At 34.0% G+C, this 18,745-nt stretch overlaps 1 protein-coding gene across 4 annotated transcripts in view; it reads right to left on the reverse strand.

Moving 5' to 3' along the window:
• Window positions 1-18,745, reverse strand: part of LOC110446614 — a 112,092-nt gene that overhangs the window by 31,209 nt on the left and 62,138 nt on the right. For all 4 annotated transcript variants that reach the window (XM_021491844.1, XM_021491843.1, XM_021491845.1 and 1 more), the window contains one exon: window positions 13,080-13,099. In XM_021491844.1, the coding sequence (XP_021347519.1) occupies window positions 13,080-13,099 (20 nt within the window). The remainder of the gene's footprint in view (window positions 1-13,079; window positions 13,100-18,745) is intronic.

An 18,745-nucleotide genomic window follows, 5' to 3' on the forward strand; every position in this document is an offset into this window, starting at 1 on the left:
ATATCCATCACTTAGTTCCAGAGAAGAAGTCGCTTAAAGGAATATAGCCAAATTGCCCCCTTTTGGCCCCACCCTCAGCCCCCTGGGGGGACAGCCCCACCATTTGTACAATTTTGAATCCCCACCACCTAGGGATGTTTCCAGTCAAATTTAGTTAAATTCCAATCAATGGTTAAGAAGAAGAAGTTGTTTAAAGAAATTGTTGACGGACGGACAACGGACGGACGACAGGTTATGGCATAAGCTCACCTTGGTCCTTTGGACCCGGTGAGCTAACAAATGGTTGCTCCAAGATAAAGACATGCTACATAACCGGTTAATGAAATCTGGATTCAATAACTAGTGTTTGTTGTTTAATTTTTTGTTCTGATGTTCCAAATCTGTGAAAAATTAGCTCTCGTAAAAAATACCAGCTATACCATACTTTGTGAGAAAATGTAAGGGATGGTATTCTATTTAGTCTGAATGATATGGTGCAATTTCTTCTAATGGGAAATATTTGCTTACATTTGTTTGTATTTTGTAGCCTGATCTTCAATCAAAACTGAAAGGGTACAACAGAGTAAAGTAATAACATGATTTGTTTAAATCATAAACAAATGATATCCATGGTTATATATATACAGGCATTTGACTAAGTTCATTTCCAGTTCTGAAAAACGTTCGAAAATACGTATTCTGTTTATGTCATGTTTCTGTTAATATCATGTTTTTCTCTGACAAATGGGAAGTGATATTAAGCGAAATCTACTACAAACTCTACAGTATTTTGAACTTCAGCAAAATGTCAAAGGTACAGATTCATCGTTGCATAAATTCTTTACCAAAATGTCCAACTTTCTCCAATTAACTGATCTTTCACAAACTCAAAAGATATCTAGATAAAACCAGTGCTTAACCTTATGTCCTATGGTATGAAGCATGTTGCAAGAGTCAAAATGCTTCACTTGTGGCAGAACGCCAGTCTATCATCAGAATACTTCCCAGTACACATTTGCACAGCTGTGTAGACTGAAACAGTTAAAGTTTCCAGTAAAAAGATACAACAGTAGCTCACTGCCATCTTCCAGACTAGATCTAAGAATTTTGATTGATAAGGGCCCCTTATTATCATTTAACACATGTCCGTTTCTGAAACTTGGACAACCACCATGCAACATCATATAGACCAATAACTCAAGACATCCAATGACGATCTAAATGTAACATTTTATTTATCATATTTTAACTTATTTCATTTTATAAAATATTATACAATAATATTTAGCTACATGTAATACCCTAAACAATATAACAGAAATTGGGAATGAGTCCACAGTTACATTAAAACAATGACAAATTCAACGTATTTGGTTAACAGCACAGATAAGATTTTCAAGCTTTATCTGTTGAACAGACAAACCCCAAAAAGTAATCTAATATTCAACAGGTACTGGACCCATCACTTTGAATGCGACTCTCACTTAATCATGAACTTCTTTTCCAAACTGTAAGTAGCGAGTTTTGTAGCTTCGTAGATGATACTTCAGAATGTCATAATTACATTTTCACTCTCAGGAAATAGAATTCCTTAATCAATTTCATGATTAGAAAGTTAAAGGACGTCACATTTGACACCATAAGTAGCTTTTCGACAAATGGTTCAAGTTTTTCAGATATAGGATGCATGCACTCTAAATTCTCAGATTTTATCCCGATTACCTAATTAAGAGTGATTTTAAATCTTCTGCCAAACAAAATCTCACTAATCTGTAAGAACCGTTATTAATCATCAGACAAAATTCTGTAGCAGTAAAATAAAGGAAATGATTTTAATTTCGACCAGCAATGAAGTGTGTTACAATCTGCTGTTTCTGATTAGACTTTTGATCACCATCTACACAATTTCCATACTCCAAAATCCTATGTTTAATCCAATGATGGCACTGTGTGCTAAAAAAAAGTCATGACAAGGACTTTGCTCGAAACATCTCAACCCTTGAATTAATCCCTGAAAGTTGTGTACATAGAAGATTGGATATGACTTTAATTCACTAATATTGAAGAAAAAAATATTTTGTGCCAAAAATTTGTAAGATCTTTAATGGTCCTATGTAAATTTGATATTTTCTCTTTTTTCTTTTATTTTTTGGACTTAGTCATGACAACAGTCAATGCATCTTGTGGTAACTTGAGTAAAACTTCATCCTGCTGTGTTTGAAATTATCCTTTGAAATTTGATAGACATCTAGCTCCTTTTGATAAATAGTGATAACAAACTTTCAGTGTCCAAATTCAAGATGGCTTCATGGTGGCCATCTTGTTGCTGCAATAAGCCTCAGAATGGACCATCCATACAAAATTTGCAAAGATCTGTCAAGGTTTTAAGAAAGAGTGATAAAAAATTTGAACTAACAAAATTTAGGATGATGCCAGCTGATGACGATTCACTTAAAATTGGTTGGATGGAAAAGTCCTATTTTTAAATTTAAATCAATATCTTGGCCTCATAAGCATTTATTTTATAATACGGTAAGATGTATGTTTGAATTGCATAAATATTTTATCTATCTATGTGATGCAGAAATTTCTACCTGTACAAAATGATTTACCCCTCAGTATATATAAAAATTTACAATGAATGGTTCCCCGCATGAAAACTGTATAGCATCTTCAAATATCACAGAGACTTGGCATATATGCTAATGTCTTGCTATCACATATTATATACACTTATACAAGGTTATAACGATCTATTTATATGACTAAATATCCTTAAACATATAACAGTTAATTAACACAGAAATATCTAACAAAAAAAAAAAATCTTTAATGGTATTATTACATCATTTTTTATCATTTTTTTTCATGTGATTGCTCATAACAGCTATTGTGACAAAAATTCAGGATATAAACACTGAAAATTAAAACAGAATTAATTTTATTGGTGAGAATTTAAAAATATATATATATATATTTGAAAGAAAAAATTACTTAAAACACCAACAAAATTTGGCAAGTAAAAAAATCACAAAATAACGCATCAACTTTTGATATATACTTAAAAGAAATTTTAAATTTGTCAATGACTTAGGTAGAATCATCCAATTTATTTAAATATAGAATAAAATTTAAACATAGAACTCTATCTTATTATTATGCCTTTATAACAGGAAACCTACCTAATATCAATAATGGTATAAAAATCTGAGCAGACAAGAAATATTAAATTTTGATCGAAATTTACTCCAAAGATCAAAAGTCTATGTCATTAACTATTTAAAACAGAAGTATATTCTTTTAATGGAAACTTTGTGAACGAAATGGTAAATTATAATTGTAAAAAAAATATGTTTTTAAAAGAAAAATGCTGAACAATAGTAAGTGTGTAAAAATTTCTAATCTCAGTGCAGTGGGTGAACGAGTACTATTACATCATAGAAAATATAGATTAACAACATATAAATAAATACGTAATACCTAGCACATACATTTGTTTTAATAACTAGCTATCTGAAGAATGGCAAGTGCTACATACTTTGATATCTTAATTCATGAACTTGGTTGGGTTTGTAATTCAAATGAACCAGTTGATCCTAAGTGGTATTACTGGGTTGTCAAATACCGACCATTTTTTACTATAGTTGGTTTTCTAACAAATATTCTTCGATTCTTTTTTTATAAATCCTATTCAATGGTTATGCAATACCAGCCATGTTTTAATTATTGTTAAAAAAAATCCTTTATTTTTCCAATAAATGCTTGGAAATTTGTTGAAAATTGAAATAAGGTAAATTTCCAGAACCCTTCAATTGCTAGATAAAACATTTTTATGATACCCATAGTATCTGAAAATATGGCTGACGAGCGTTCATCTGCAAAAGACATCACTTCTTGCAATTTATTGTGAAATCCAACATTCTCCAGATAACAAAATCCATTCCTTTCTCTCTCTCTTTAGCACCTACTAACTTCATGTTTTGCTATCAGAAATGCTGCAATATAAACTGCCCAGTTTTAGCCAATCAAAGACCAGCTTGAAATCACATGATATCTCGTGCAATTACACATCAAGAAAGACTCCTGATGCATCAAATTTCCAGAATCAAGGTCAAAGTTCATTTAGCAGAGGATTCACGGAAAAGTTCAAATAGCTAAAATCTCTAGCCAAAGTTCAATCAGCATCAGGTCAAAGTTCAAAGTTCACTCAGTGGTAGACATAATAGTTGGAGCCATCGTCATGAGCATTGAAGTAGCCGGGCAGGGTGTAACCTGTAAGTACAGAAAAAGAACTGGTCAGGGGCTTCAAAACACACACAGCAAAATGCTTCAAAAATGCTTCAAGCTATTCTAATCAAAATTGAATTGAAATTTTTTCTTTCTAAATACTTCAATTTTGAAAAAAAATATATAAAATAAAAACTGTGTAAATAAAATAATCTAAAATTGATCAATTTTGGTTTTGAATCACAAGTAAATTCTTCAGAAACTTTTTTTTATTAACCAAAACTGTTTTTTGCTTGATTAACTTTCATTGTTTTATTATTTCAATTTCAATTATTATCTTTTTGAAAAATTTGAATTTGGAAGGGAGGTTTTCTAGAGCACCCTGCCCGTTACTGCAAAGCAATCAATAGTCATTAAAAATAAAACAGAACATAATCATACAATAAATACTACTAATGTCCGGTCAGACGTCAGGGACATAAGCTGAATAGGGTCCCTAAAACAATACTTTGTTCATCTAAGATTCTACAATATTTTTCTAATTTAAAGGATCCAATTGTTTTTTTGTCTTCATATTGAGTATTCATTCTGTTTTTTACTGTATGCTGCACTATCGCAATTAGAAATGCGACCTGGTGATAAGTCACGGGGAAACTCTGCTGTTTATACTTTTCTGTCTTCAGCTTTACGTTTTAACTTTGGGAATCTCGGAACGTCATTGCATGCTTATTGTCTCACACCTTTTTATTTTTTTAAATGTCCCCCTACTCCATTTTGTTTTTACATTAGTCTGTGTTTAATTACTGTTGTCTCTTTGATATCAGACCAATTCAAGATGAAATTCACCATTCAGACTGTGTCACTTACATCACTTAAGGGTGTATGCTACCTTACATATTATATCTGTGATATCGTGTACGTCATCTCTCAGTACAGGTTTAAAGTATTTCAATCTTGTAATTAGTCATTTCAAATAAATGATTATCATAAATAATTTTGCATTAATTTTTTCCGATCAGGCAAGAGTTCACCATTTCAAAAAAGTATTAGCCATCAATTAGCCCCCTATCACTCCCTTCTCGCCAAAATATTGAAAAAGATAAATGTTATTCCCTGCTTAATATTCAGCATTTAGAAAGTTTGACAACTGCTTTACCCATTGTAAGAATTGTTACTGGATGGAATGCTGTGCTAGGTGCCTTCGGCATGGTATTTCAGTGAGGAAGCACTTAAAAGTCAGCATCAGATCCACACTATTGCAAAGAGGTAAAAACACCAACACACACACATGGAGATAATATGCCCTGAGTTGACCTTAGCTATTAAAATGAGGTGCACTAGACCTACTCAACCAACTCAAGCCATCTTGAAACAGCCAGGATCATCTTCATGTACAAAATCGTCAACCACATAGTAGCTATTCCACCAGACCTGCACTTAATACCACAACAAGGAAGAACACGCACTCACAACAGTCAGGGATTCCAAAGACCACACACTAGGACCAACACATAAATGTACTCGTTTTTCCCCAGGACCATCACAGAGTGGAATATGGTGCCATTACACATCATTCAGACGACCCCCTTGGACCTGTTCAAGGCTAGGTTGAATGAATCGCGAGTACATGTATAAGACACTTCAAGTTTTTAACCGCACTGTAAATACACACACCGCACTGTATATACACAAACCTGACTGTGCATACACCTATACGCACTTCACCTGCTGCCACGCATGTACAGTTGCACCTGTTCAGAATAATTCCCAGAGGATTGTGAACAGTATACAAGATAGATAGATCTTTCAGAACAAAATCCAATGCAATCCTCAGAGGAATATAAGCCTGGCTTAAGCCTCTATCATTTTTGTTTGTTTTTATTTTCTGTATAAAAAATGACATTCAAACACAGCTAACATATAAAAAAAATATCATAATGCTTAAGCTGTGACCAGCTTTAATAGTACTTATTTGTCAAATTTCCTCAAATCCTGCATACAGCTGAAGCTTCACAAGATGCCAAATATTATGTCAATTTGCTGAAGTTGGTCAGATGGCGCATTGTATTTGAAACTGTCAATGCATGTTTCGTTGTTGAACTTTCCCCAGCATTATACTCTCCTTCCACCCATTATTTAACAGGAAGTTGATCAGCCATCTGATCTGTTTGTTTACAACACATTCAACTACCCTAAATTAACAGGTATAGAATTATGTACATCTATCTCTTACATATACCTACAGAACAACACCTTCAAATATCTCAACACATTTTGTTAAAGTTCACTGGTACAATTATAATTTGAATCTAGTGACCTAAGTCATCCAAGCCAGCAAACACACTTGTCAGTATATACACAAAAGTCATATAAAGGTCAGAATACAGAGATTAAACAACTGAATCTGTAGGAAAATCACTATAAGTCACCTTGTATCATCATGTAGTGGAATACAACAGACCAAATTTCAAAAAGAAACTGTAGGAAAGCCTTGATTTTAACACAGATTCTGTAGGAAAAACAACTATAAGTCACCTTGTACCATCATGAAGTGGAATACAACAGACCAATTTTCACAAAGAAATTTACTCACTCAGCAGGAAGGCTAAGATTTCAACAATGATTCGGTAGGAAAAACACTACTAGTCACCTTTTACCATCATGTAGTAGAATAAATCAGATAATTTTTAACAAAGAAACTGCAGGAAAGCCTTGATTTTAACACAGATTCTAAACTACCATTAGTCACCTTTTACCATCATGAAGTGGAATACAGTGGACCATTATTTTACAAAGATGCTGTTGGTGTCCTATAAAATGTTCATCCCTCATAAAATATCTATCAGATCAAATATTTCAATCTCCAGCCTTGATTTTTAAATCTCATCTGCTTTGTGGTAACAAGGTTTGTTTAGTCAAAAATCATTTAAAAATATTCTTCTACAAAACTAAACCAACCAGGTTCCACAGTAAAGCTAGAATATACCTGTTTCAACAGTAGCTTGCCTCAAGTGGCACATTCAAGTGCATATTTCTACGAAGAAATCACTGTCTGGTACTTCTACACTGGATCCAAATTCAAATCAAGAAATCCCAACAGGAAAATCTCCATTCACACTTGGCCAAAACCGTTTTATAAACATCGAAGTGAACCTAAACACTGCTTATCTCCTCATGACCCCTCAAAACTGAAATTGACCACTCCATCTTCCAATTTCTTTTCATTTTACATAGAATGTCCCCTCTTAATTTTGATATTGACTAAAAATTGCTGAAACGACCCACTGCTCTCAAATTCCAGGATTTTCCCTGAGTTTTGATCCACAAAATGCTCTAAAACAGAACTTCTATATGACTAAACAATCGCTTTCACATTCTTGCTGCTATTAAACTGAAGTAAGTGTTCCAAAAAAGATTTCATAACAGCTTTCATTGTGGTCAAGAAGACTATGCGGCAGCGTTCAAACCCCTTCAATTGCCCAAATAGTTCCCTAACTGTGACTGGTGACACATGGGATTGTGCGTGATACTATTTTGGAATGCCATATCTATGAACAACAACGACTGATGTCAACACTATCAATAATACAGCAACCCTATTGTGAAAAGTATGTTCCAGGCAGTTTGTTAGATATAAACAATGTAAGGATCAATCATTCACCATTTTCTCAACCAAATACAGACACAAAGGGAGGGGGGGGGGGTAAAGGGGATGAAACTCCCTTGAACTTTGGATCTTGTTAGCTTAACATCACTGTCAAAAATTTAAAATTCTACAAATATTTTGTGTCTATTCCGTAATTTTTATCTTAATATTGTGCATAGATTAATTGAGCTAGAAATTATCCTAAAGCTGACCAAACTTCAACAGGCGAGTTGATAGTCCAATCTATTCCTATAATCCAGGAAGTTTGTTACAATATAAACACTGTCAGAATTAGTCATTCACCATTTTTCAACCAAATACAGAAATACAGACACAAGGGGGTGGGGNAAATAAAATTCTACAAAAAAATTGTGTCTATTTTCGTAATTTTTTATTTTAATATTGTACACAGATTATCAAGGTTAGCTAACTTTGTTAACAATTGAGCTAGAAATGATCCTGAGGCTGACCAAACTTCAACAGGCGAGTTGATAGAATGAGGCACACAATCTTTTAGTGTTCATCTCAAGTCCAATCTATTCCTACACTTTGATGATATGGTATGATATTGATTAATGCATTTAATTAAGAAATGAAAATTAACACAAAAAATCATTTTCATGAGCGTTAAAGTTTAAGGATCATTTAGTTAAATTCAAGTCTCATTTTGACCTTTACAAGAATTTTTCCTTAAATTTAGGGGCTTTTAGGGCCTTTCATCAATTTTAGGGCTTTTTAAGGCCAACATTTTGTTTTAGGGCCTTTTCCTTCCTGTAAAAACAAGTGATATAATTTCAATTTTATGCAAAGAAATTATGTACCAGAAACACAATTTCTGATTTTACGCTTTTTTTTCTAACAGATATGATTATGGCTTTAATGATGCTCTACCATATAATTCTGTAATTGTCAGGGTCCTGTGGTTTCCACTAGGTAGCGCCCCCTAGTGAGTTAACTCTACAGTCATGCGTCTTTTTATATTAGTGTGATATATTATAATCTCTGCAGCTCAACAGGAACATATGTCTTGGTGACAGTGTCAATTTGGCCGAACGTCTCGGGGAAATGTACGAACTGTACAGACTAATGTTGGGTTTCGTACTGATACGTAGATGCTGGTAGATTAGGTAACGCAGTCAATTCACACACTCGCATCACAGCATATTAACACTGTCAAGTAAAACGAAATCCTACAATTAAGCTAAATCAAACCGAAAATTGTAATTTCCTTTTTGTTCAATCATTACGTTGTATTTTCCACGTAAAAACCAACACCTCATCGCTGAGATTATACTCACGATTGATTTTATAAAGTAAAGTTGACATTTCATTGGTAGGTGTTTCTAAATTTACAGTGCTTTCGTTTCCTCGCCGACATACGTTATAACCTAGTTAATTAGACGTCACACCACCCCATTATTAGCTGATCGTAAGATTAAATGTCTTCCGTGATACGGGACAATCACCTAGCTCTTTATCTAATCTTTATCTCTTGTTTTTAACTCATTCCCCCCTGAAATTTCATAATGAACTATTCCAACCTTTGAATTGGAAGAGTTCAAATGTGTCTTCAGGGGTGAATGAGTTAATATACATCTTTGTTTCTTGCTTTACTCTTTGTTGAATTTTTCTTTAATCATTTGAGCGAATTTCGCAATGATGAAACAAAAATAAAATACCCTATGTGATTTGCATTAATGCCAAGAACATATATACTTTCAGCTATTAGAGATATTTGATCCTGTTTAATATACTATTCTAATTTTTCGTTTTGTTGTTATGTAATATTATTTTTTATCAGGAAATAGGTCTTGTATCAGGAAGTTTATATAAAAGCTGTTAATGGAATCAACACCAAACTAGATGCACACAAAAAGTAATTCACAAATTTATATATCATTTATCAAGAATGCACTTTAGGTAAAAATGTGTTTGGCTTCCTGTTAAAAAGTGCCATTAAATTCCATAACTCGTAAGGAAAGTCGTTGATGCTCAGCCTGATTTAGTTATGCATGCTCCTTTGTAAAATGTTTGAGACAGCTGTGTATCAGTATATTTGGTTAAACTAGTTATTAGGGGTAAGTAACACCAGCCCATCATATGTATGATATAGCTGTCTATCTGTATAACTAGGTAGACTAACTCATATAAAGAGTAGGTAATACAAACCATTCACATGTTTGATACAGCTTGTGTATATAACTGGGTAAACTACTATTAGTGTAAGTAACACCAGTCCATCCCATGCATAATACAGCTGTCCATCTATATAACTGGGTATACTACAGCCATTAGTGTAGTAAATTAACTCCAGTCCATCCCATATATGATATAGCTGTTTATATGTATAACTGGGTAGACTAAATCATTTAAGGAGTAAGTTATACAAACCCATCACATGTTTGATACAGCTTGGTAGACTACAGCTATTAGTGCAAGTAATACCAGTCCACCACATGCATAATAGAGCTGTCCATCTATATAACTGGCTAGAGTACAGCAATATGAGTGTAAGTAACACCAGTCCATCACATATTTCAGTTAGCTGTCCTTCTGTATAACTGGACATACTATTGCAATTAGTGTAAGTAAAATCAGCCCATCACATTTTATACACCTGTCCATTTGTGTAACTGGGTAGATTAAAGCCATTAGCAGTAACATCAGCCCAATCATGTTTGATACATCTGTCCATCTGTATAACTGGGTAGAATATAGACTACTATTTCAATACTTGCTGCTTGTGAATGTGTGCCATTCACAACCAGTATGCTTACACTACATTATTTTAAAAGGGCACTGAACTTGTCAATCAATAATTACATCACAAGTCATTCTAAAAGAAATATATATTTGTGACTTACACTCAATCAGCTTTTTGCATTATATTCAGGAAGTTAATCATTAGCAATATGTGCACATTATCATCTATGTTCCTGAAAGGTTAGTTTTAAAATACATACAACGTTATACTCAGAGAGACAGACTGATACATTTACAGAAGAAAGTGAAAGCTGGAGTGAAAAAGGTGTGAAGTTTGTTGAAGATTGTTTTAAGCTTTGTTAACCCTTTCACCTCTATGTAACTTTAGTAGACTCTACCATGCATTGATCTGGATGACTACATTATGGTCTATAGTGGTGAAAGGGTTAAGCATTAAAAATAATCAACCTTCATAGGTATGCCATGCTTGTATCAGAGAGAAATATCTAAGTTATATCGTAATCAAATTAAACAAATATTCTTTGCATTTATCATAGAGAAAACAATATTACCACAGTTGGTTGTAACATACATTTATCACCATGCACATCTTGACATCGGTGACTTGGATTAATTCATGTACAATTTTAAATAGAAACAATAAAGTCAACAAGTCACTTTTTTTTTTATATAAATTAATGGAATATCAGTCAGTGTCACATCAATAGAAGGTTGTCAATACTTAGTAGTCTTCAAAATCAAAAGAAGTTAAAGATATGGTTATAGGAAGTGGATCTCAACTGTTTCCAAACTATTCCAAAGGACCCATGTCCTCAGGGGCATGGCAAGATCCCTGAGTCATTCCTGATAGCATTGTCGAATTTGCCTTTTCCTGTCTATCAATTTTATATGGGTTATGGGGTGTAGATCTTGACTGTTTAGAAGTTATGTTTCCAGGGTAAAGTCTTTACGGGAGGGCTTCAACCCTGGGGCAATCTCTGGTAGCATTATGTACATTGGGGTAGGGCCAGACCCTGGAGCCAATCCTGATAGCATGATTGTGTTTGTCTTTTCATATCCAGTAATTGTATAGAGAGTAGATATCACAACCATGTCTGTCTGTACATTTTTTAATCATCACTGCCTAAGGATGCCTCCTGAACGAGATATGGTTGATACGGATAACAAAGTTCCAGAGAACTTACAGGATTTGATTACTGCAATGTGGGCAAATTATCCCTTCTTGGGCCTGCCACTCAGCCTTTCCATTTGTACAATATTGAATCCAGATCATCTACGGATGATTTCAGTCAAATTTAAATTCCATAAACAGTTCAGAAAGAAGTCTTTTCCAGAAACTGTTGACGGTAGATAGAATCATGATGGTAAGCTCACCTATGTTCTGCAGACAGGTGATCTAATGATGTTATATATTAGTTCTTCATTTTGTATTTATGTAATAATGTTACATTTTCCAATAACATATACCGTAATAATTTTACACTTCAAAAATTATGTACTCAATCTTCTGTATTTATACTTTAAGACTTCATTAAAATTCAAAATTCTTCTTAAATGTTTCATTTTAAATTCTCTGCAATTATTTCACTGCTTCTATTGAAGATGTTATATCTAAACATTACATAAGAGATATTTCACTATTTTATTTCATACCCGTTAACTAAACTCTAACCTAGGTCCGATGGAGAATTGAGATCATCCTTGGAGTTGAGAACCTTTTGTGACCTGCTGTAAATAACGCCTCTCACAGCTTGGTAATGCAGGTCCATACACTCTCGTCGATTGTAAAGGTTTCATTATCATACGTCATGTCAACACTAAGAAAGCTGTCAGTACATGTTATTTTGTTCTACTAGGGAAGAGAACCATCCACAGAGCAATGAGCAAAGAGTGACAACTCTTACAATTCAGTAAAACTCGAAAATCTTTTTTTTTTTTTTTTTTTCCTTATCTCAACATGCTTATGTGGGTGATTTTCTTCCCATGCATAAAAAAACAGAGTTCATCAGGGACTTAATCATATGGAAGAGCTTTCCCTTGGAATTGATAAAACAATATAGCTTTTTTCTTCAAATTTCATACAAAAAAGTATTTTTTTGAAGAAAAAATATATTTATTTATGATTGTATCACTCAAATTTTTCTTCTTCTTAAGATAGTGAAGCAATCTGGATTAAGTTATGATCTGTATATATATATATCCTCAAATTCAAAATCAAATTCCGCCCAAATCAAATACATTTTTAGAAGAAAATGTTTGCTATTTAGGTTTTGATAATATTTTGCTCACAAGATTTTTTTGTGTTTTAATTTCATGAAGCCAACAACTTTACAGGGAATAGGTCTCTGCCTGTAACTCCCCCAAAAGTAACTAAACCTCCCCTGCGAGCGAGTCTAATGAACTCTGGGAAATAGAGAAATACTCTACCAAGGCATTTGATGCAAATCGCAGTATGGAGAGAGTGATCATTGGTAATAGATTGGTTGATAGTTAGCAAACTCACCCCTCATTGGGGTCATCCCCCTGGAAAGAAAGAAAACAGTCATTAAATACATCATATATATATATGGTGATCATTGTATGTTTTCAGTAAAACTTCAACAAAATGTCACACATTGTACTTATAAACAATTCCTTTTGTCTTAGAACTGAAAGTTTTCTAGATTCTGTTTCCTTCTTTAAAAATGCTGAAAAAAAACCTGTTCCTACCATATGACTTTTTTAAGGTATTTTTCTTGCTTTTACAACATTTAAGTATTTCCAATTTATTTAATTTCCCGTTTCTGTTTTTGTGACCAACTTATGCAATTTCCCCATTTTTGTTATATCAGCAGATATATTGAATGCTATTGCCAAAATTCTGTTTAGCTATACCGATGTAAGCATACCATTGTTTGAATTGTATGTGTTCATGCATGTATAACACTCTAATACTTCATAATTGTCAAATAGATATACCCACACCTAACGGGAGATGTTAGAAATGGTTTGGATAAGCAGTCATTTATTTGGATGACCACTACAGTATAGAAAACTATTTGTTTTTCCATTGTATTGGGAAAAAACCTAGCTCAGTGTTTTTTCTCTTCAATTGTTCTTTCAAGGTATTTTGTGAAGAAAAAAAAAATCACAACTTTTTGGAAAAATTCAAAAGTTTGAGTTTAAGAAATAAGAAACATACTTTGGGAGAATAAAACTTCAGTGAGAAAAAATGGTTTACTGATTTGGAATTAAAAATCTAGTTTGGTAAGAAAAATGTCAATATTGCATTGGAAATGAGATCGTTTTGTGATCCCAGTAATTTATGCAGGAAAGCTCTTATTTCAAACAAACCACAAAGACTTTAGACTCAAGTTTTCGTAATGATTTTTTTTTTTGGCTGGTTCTTTGATGCTACTGATAGGTTAAATGTTCCACATAAAGCAGACTGTACAAGCAAAGTCATAAACCCAGGGCAATGTAAGTATTCGTCATTTCATACAAACACGGGTTTTATTCCACATTAGGTTTGGTCGACTTTCATCAAACGAAACACCCAAGTTACACCCTACATACATCCTAGACGCCTTTCTATTTCTCTTTCTTTTCACCACAGAAGGGCTAGTCCATCAAGGCTCCATAAAATTTTGTGATTTGAAGAGAAAGTTATAAGTGGATGCAATATCCCAAGGCATGAAACCCTTCAGTGTTTTGTTAAATACACATTTAATGTCTGGCTATACACTCTAACTCAAAGAAACGGCTCAGGACGCCATTAAGGTATATATGTAGGTAATGGGGTTCATTTAAGTGTTCGTCCAACATAACCCTGAACCAGCAAATCATTAACCATTTTTTCTTTCATTCTTTCTATTTATTTAAAATTTCATTTCATAATACATTTATGATGCAATCTCTGATTCAGTTTTCCAAAAATAGATACGCTAGTTGAGGTATTGCTAAGTTTGAAAAAAATAAAATGATTGAAACTTCTTTTTATGAAATGTATTTAATTATCAAAGAAAAGCACCACTAATTTTGCCTATATTATGAATTTCAAAAGAAGTATACGAGAGTGTTAATATACACTGTGCAAAAACACGATTCGTAAATGTTGTCAGTCGCCATTTGCAAGGACATGGTAATTAAGGTTTGTAGATAGGAATTAATTAACACAGGAGGGTTTCCATCCGTCCAACCTCAGGGCTGGGTGTAAGAATAGAGAGACAAGTTAATTATCAGTTCACCTTATGAGAGTGAGGACTGGGGGTTAGGTTTGTAAGATGAAAGTTAAGATTAGAGGGACAAGTTTTATCTTTCCACCCTGTGGGGGCATTGGTTGGTATAGTAACATGAGAGAGCTAATACAGATGTACTAGTAAGTTGCATCATTCCACCCTGTGAGAATTTGGGCAGGGTGAAAGATATGAAAGTGTTGAAGACAGGAGAGTCAAGTTTTCGTCCTCCACCATGAAGAGTTTAGGTAATAGGTGCATGACTCCATGGATAAGTTTAATGCCTCCATCATGTAAGTCTGGGTGCAAGACAAGTTCTACCACTCCACCCTATGAGGATATACCAGCAGGGTGTGAGATGACAATATGGAAGACAGAAGAGTAACGTTTTATTCCTCCACCACATAAGGGCATTTGGATGGTGAAAGATGACAATGTTAAAGACTAGATAGAAAATCTTCAACAAGATTCGTCAGTTTGGATATATGTGATGTCAAAGTTTTACTTTTTACACAAACAATGTACGTATTAAACGTATCGCAACGTTTCAAGACTGACTGGTCCCTTTGTCAAGCTAACTCTCATGACGAGCGAGTTATTTTATTAAAGCCCTCTAAATGCCTGAATTCTTGGACTAAGGCCTGTCCTTTGATAGCTTAACAAAGGGACCAGTCAGTCTTGAAACGTTTTCGACACGTTTAATAATACATTAATTGTGTAAAAAGTAAAACTTTGATATAAGATAGTAAAGTTTTATTCCTCCGCCACGTAAGGGTGAAAGATGACAGTGTACAGATTTAGACTAAAGAGACAAGTTTGATCACTTCCTCCTCTGAGAGTTTGAGCAGGCTGTATTGAAGACAGAAGATTGAGTGAGAGAAGGTGTATAACTCCATCATGAAGGGTTTGGGTTAAGTGCATGACTAGAAAGACAAGTGTTATTCCTCCGCCACTTAAGGATGTGGACAGGGTATAAGACTAAAGAGACAAGTTTGATCACTTCATCCTCTGAGAGTTTGAGCAGGCTGCATTGAAGACAGAAGATTGAGTGAGAGAAGGTGTATTACTCCCACATGAAGGGTTTGGGTTAAGTACATGACTAGAAAGACAAGTTTTATTCCTCCACAACTTAAGGATGTGGACAGGGTACAAGACTAAAGAGACAAGTACTCCACCCTGTACAGATATGGCTTGAATGTTAGATGAAAGATTTTTTAGGACTTAAGAGTACAACAAAGTTTTATTCCTCCACCACATAGTGAGTGGACAGGGGTGTAAGACATACCCTGTAGGTCCAGGCAGGCCTGTGGTGGGTCTGTAGGAATCAGAATCACACAATATATACAAACGTACTAATATGGACATTAAAATATAATGTGATAAAACCCAGCAATAGGGAAAATTGACTAAAATAGCTACCCTTTTACAAAATCTTCACAATATACCTAAAGCTACGTATACCCATCATGTATACTAAATTGTTTTAACATTAATCAAAGCGGAAAGTAGCATGAGTTTGGACAAAATTATAAATCGAAATCAGCAAACTGGTAAATTAAAGCATATTTGCACAACTTCTCAGTTGGTGATTACATTTGTGAAACTTTCATGATTTAAATCAAAACTAAAGGAGAAGTTTACTGATATTGATGTAGGAGAAGATTACTGATATTGATGTAGGAGAAGTTTACTTATATTGATGTAGTAGAAGTTTACTTATATTGATGTAGGAGAAGTTTACTGATATTGATGTAGGAGAAGTTTACTGATATTGATGTAGGAGAAGTTTACTGATATCGATGTAGGAGATGTTTATTGATGTAGGGGAAGTTTAATGATATTGATGTAGGAGAAGTTTACTGATATCGATGTAGGAGAAGTTTACTGATATTGATGTAGGAGATGTTTATTGATGTAGGAGATGTTAATTGATGTAGGGGAAGTTTACTGATATTGACGTAGGAGAAGTTTACTGATATTGATGTAGGAGAAGTTTACTGATATTGTTGTAGTAGAAGTTTACTTATATTCATGTAGGAGAAGTTTACTGATATTGATTTAGGAGAAGTTTACTGATATTGATGTAGGGGATGTTTATTGATGTAGGGGAAGTTTACTGACATTGATGTAGGAGAAGTTTACTGATATTGATTTAGGAGAAGTTTACTGATATTGATGTAGTAGATGTTTATTGATGTAGGGGAAGTTTACTGACATTGATGTAGGAGAAGTTTACTGATATCGATGTTGGAGAAGTTTACTGATATCGATGTAGGAGATGTTTATTGATGTAGGGGAAGTTAACTGATATTGATGTAGGAGAAGTTTACTTATATCGATGTAGGAGAAGTTTACTGATATCGATGTAGGAGAAGTTTACTGATATTGATGCAGGAGAAGTTTACTTATATTGATGTAGGAGAAGTTTACTGATATTGTTGTAGTAGAAGTTTACTGATATTCATGTAGGAGAAGTTTACTGATATTGATGTAGGAGAAGTTTACTGATGTTGATGTAGGGGGTGTTTATTGATGTAGGGGAAGTTTATTGATGTAGGGGAAGTTTATTGATATTGATGTAGGAGAAGTTTTCTTATATTGATGTAGGAGAAGTTGACTGATATTGATGTAGGAGAAGTTTACTGATATTGATGTAGGAGAAGTTTACTGATATTGATGTAGTAGAAGTTTACTGATATTCATGTAGGAGAAGTTTACTGATATTGATGTTGGAGAAGTTTACTGATATTGATGTAGGGGATGTTTATTGATGTAGGGGAAGTTTACTGATATTGATGTAGGAGAAGGTTACTGATATTGGTGTAGGAGAAGTTTACTGATATCGATGTAGGAGAAGTTTACTGCTATTGATGTAGGAGAAGTTTACTGATATTGATGTTGGATAATTTTACTGATATTGATGTAGGGGATGTTTATTGATGTAGGGGAAGTTTAATGATATTGATGTAGGAGAAGTTTACCGATATTGATGTTGGAGAAGTTTACTGATGTTGATGTAGGAGAAGTTTACTGATATCGATGTAGGAGAAGTTTACTGCTATTGATGTAGGAGAAGTTTACTGATATCGATGTAGGAGAAGTTTACTGATATTAATGTTGGAGAAGTTTACTGATATTGTTGTAGTAGAAGTTTACTGATATTCATGTAGGAGGAGTTTACTGATATTGATGTTGGAGACGTTTACTGATATTGATGTAGGGGATGTTTATTGATGTAGGGGAAGCTTACTGATATTGATGTAGGGGATGTTTATTGATGTAGGGGAAGCTTACTGATATTGATGTAGGGGATGTTTATTGATGTAGGGGAAGTTTAATGATATTGATGTAGGAGAAGTTTACCGATATTGATGTTGGAGAAGTTTACTGATTTTGATGTAGGGGATGTTTATTGATGTAGGGGAAGCTTACTGATATTGATGTAGGGGATGTTTATTGATGTAGGGGAAGTTTACTGATATTTATGTAGGAGAAGTTTACTGATATTGACGTTGGAGAAGTTTACTGATATTGATGTAGGAGAAGTTTACTGATATTGATGTAGGAGAAGTTGTGCAAACATCACTTGATTGGGAACTTTGCTAAAAAAAAGAGCAGTATATAACACTCATGAAAATAGAGAGATTAAAAAGAAGGCACAGATATACATGTAATTTTACAGTATGGGGATTAAATTTCAACTATGCAATTCAGATGTAAACTGTAGGTGTTGGACAAACAAGATTCTGTCTACATACAGATGGACCGACAACCTAATTCCAGGACATAACCCCTAAGGTTGTGGTCAGGATATTAACCCCCTCCCCCCAATTAAATTTGTTACTAGAGGTATATATGTCCTATGGTTGTGTCGATACTTACCGTTGTATAGCAGGGAGGGAGGGGTAGTGATTGACCATGGGTTGTGGTCAGGATATCCCCCCCCCCCCCCAAA

The sequence above is a fragment of the Mizuhopecten yessoensis genome, unplaced genomic scaffold, assembly GCF_002113885.1.
Source record: "Mizuhopecten yessoensis strain PY_sf001 unplaced genomic scaffold, ASM211388v2 scaffold2891, whole genome shotgun sequence".
In the NCBI taxonomy this organism is placed as follows: Eukaryota; Metazoa; Mollusca; class Bivalvia; order Pectinida; family Pectinidae; genus Mizuhopecten; species Mizuhopecten yessoensis.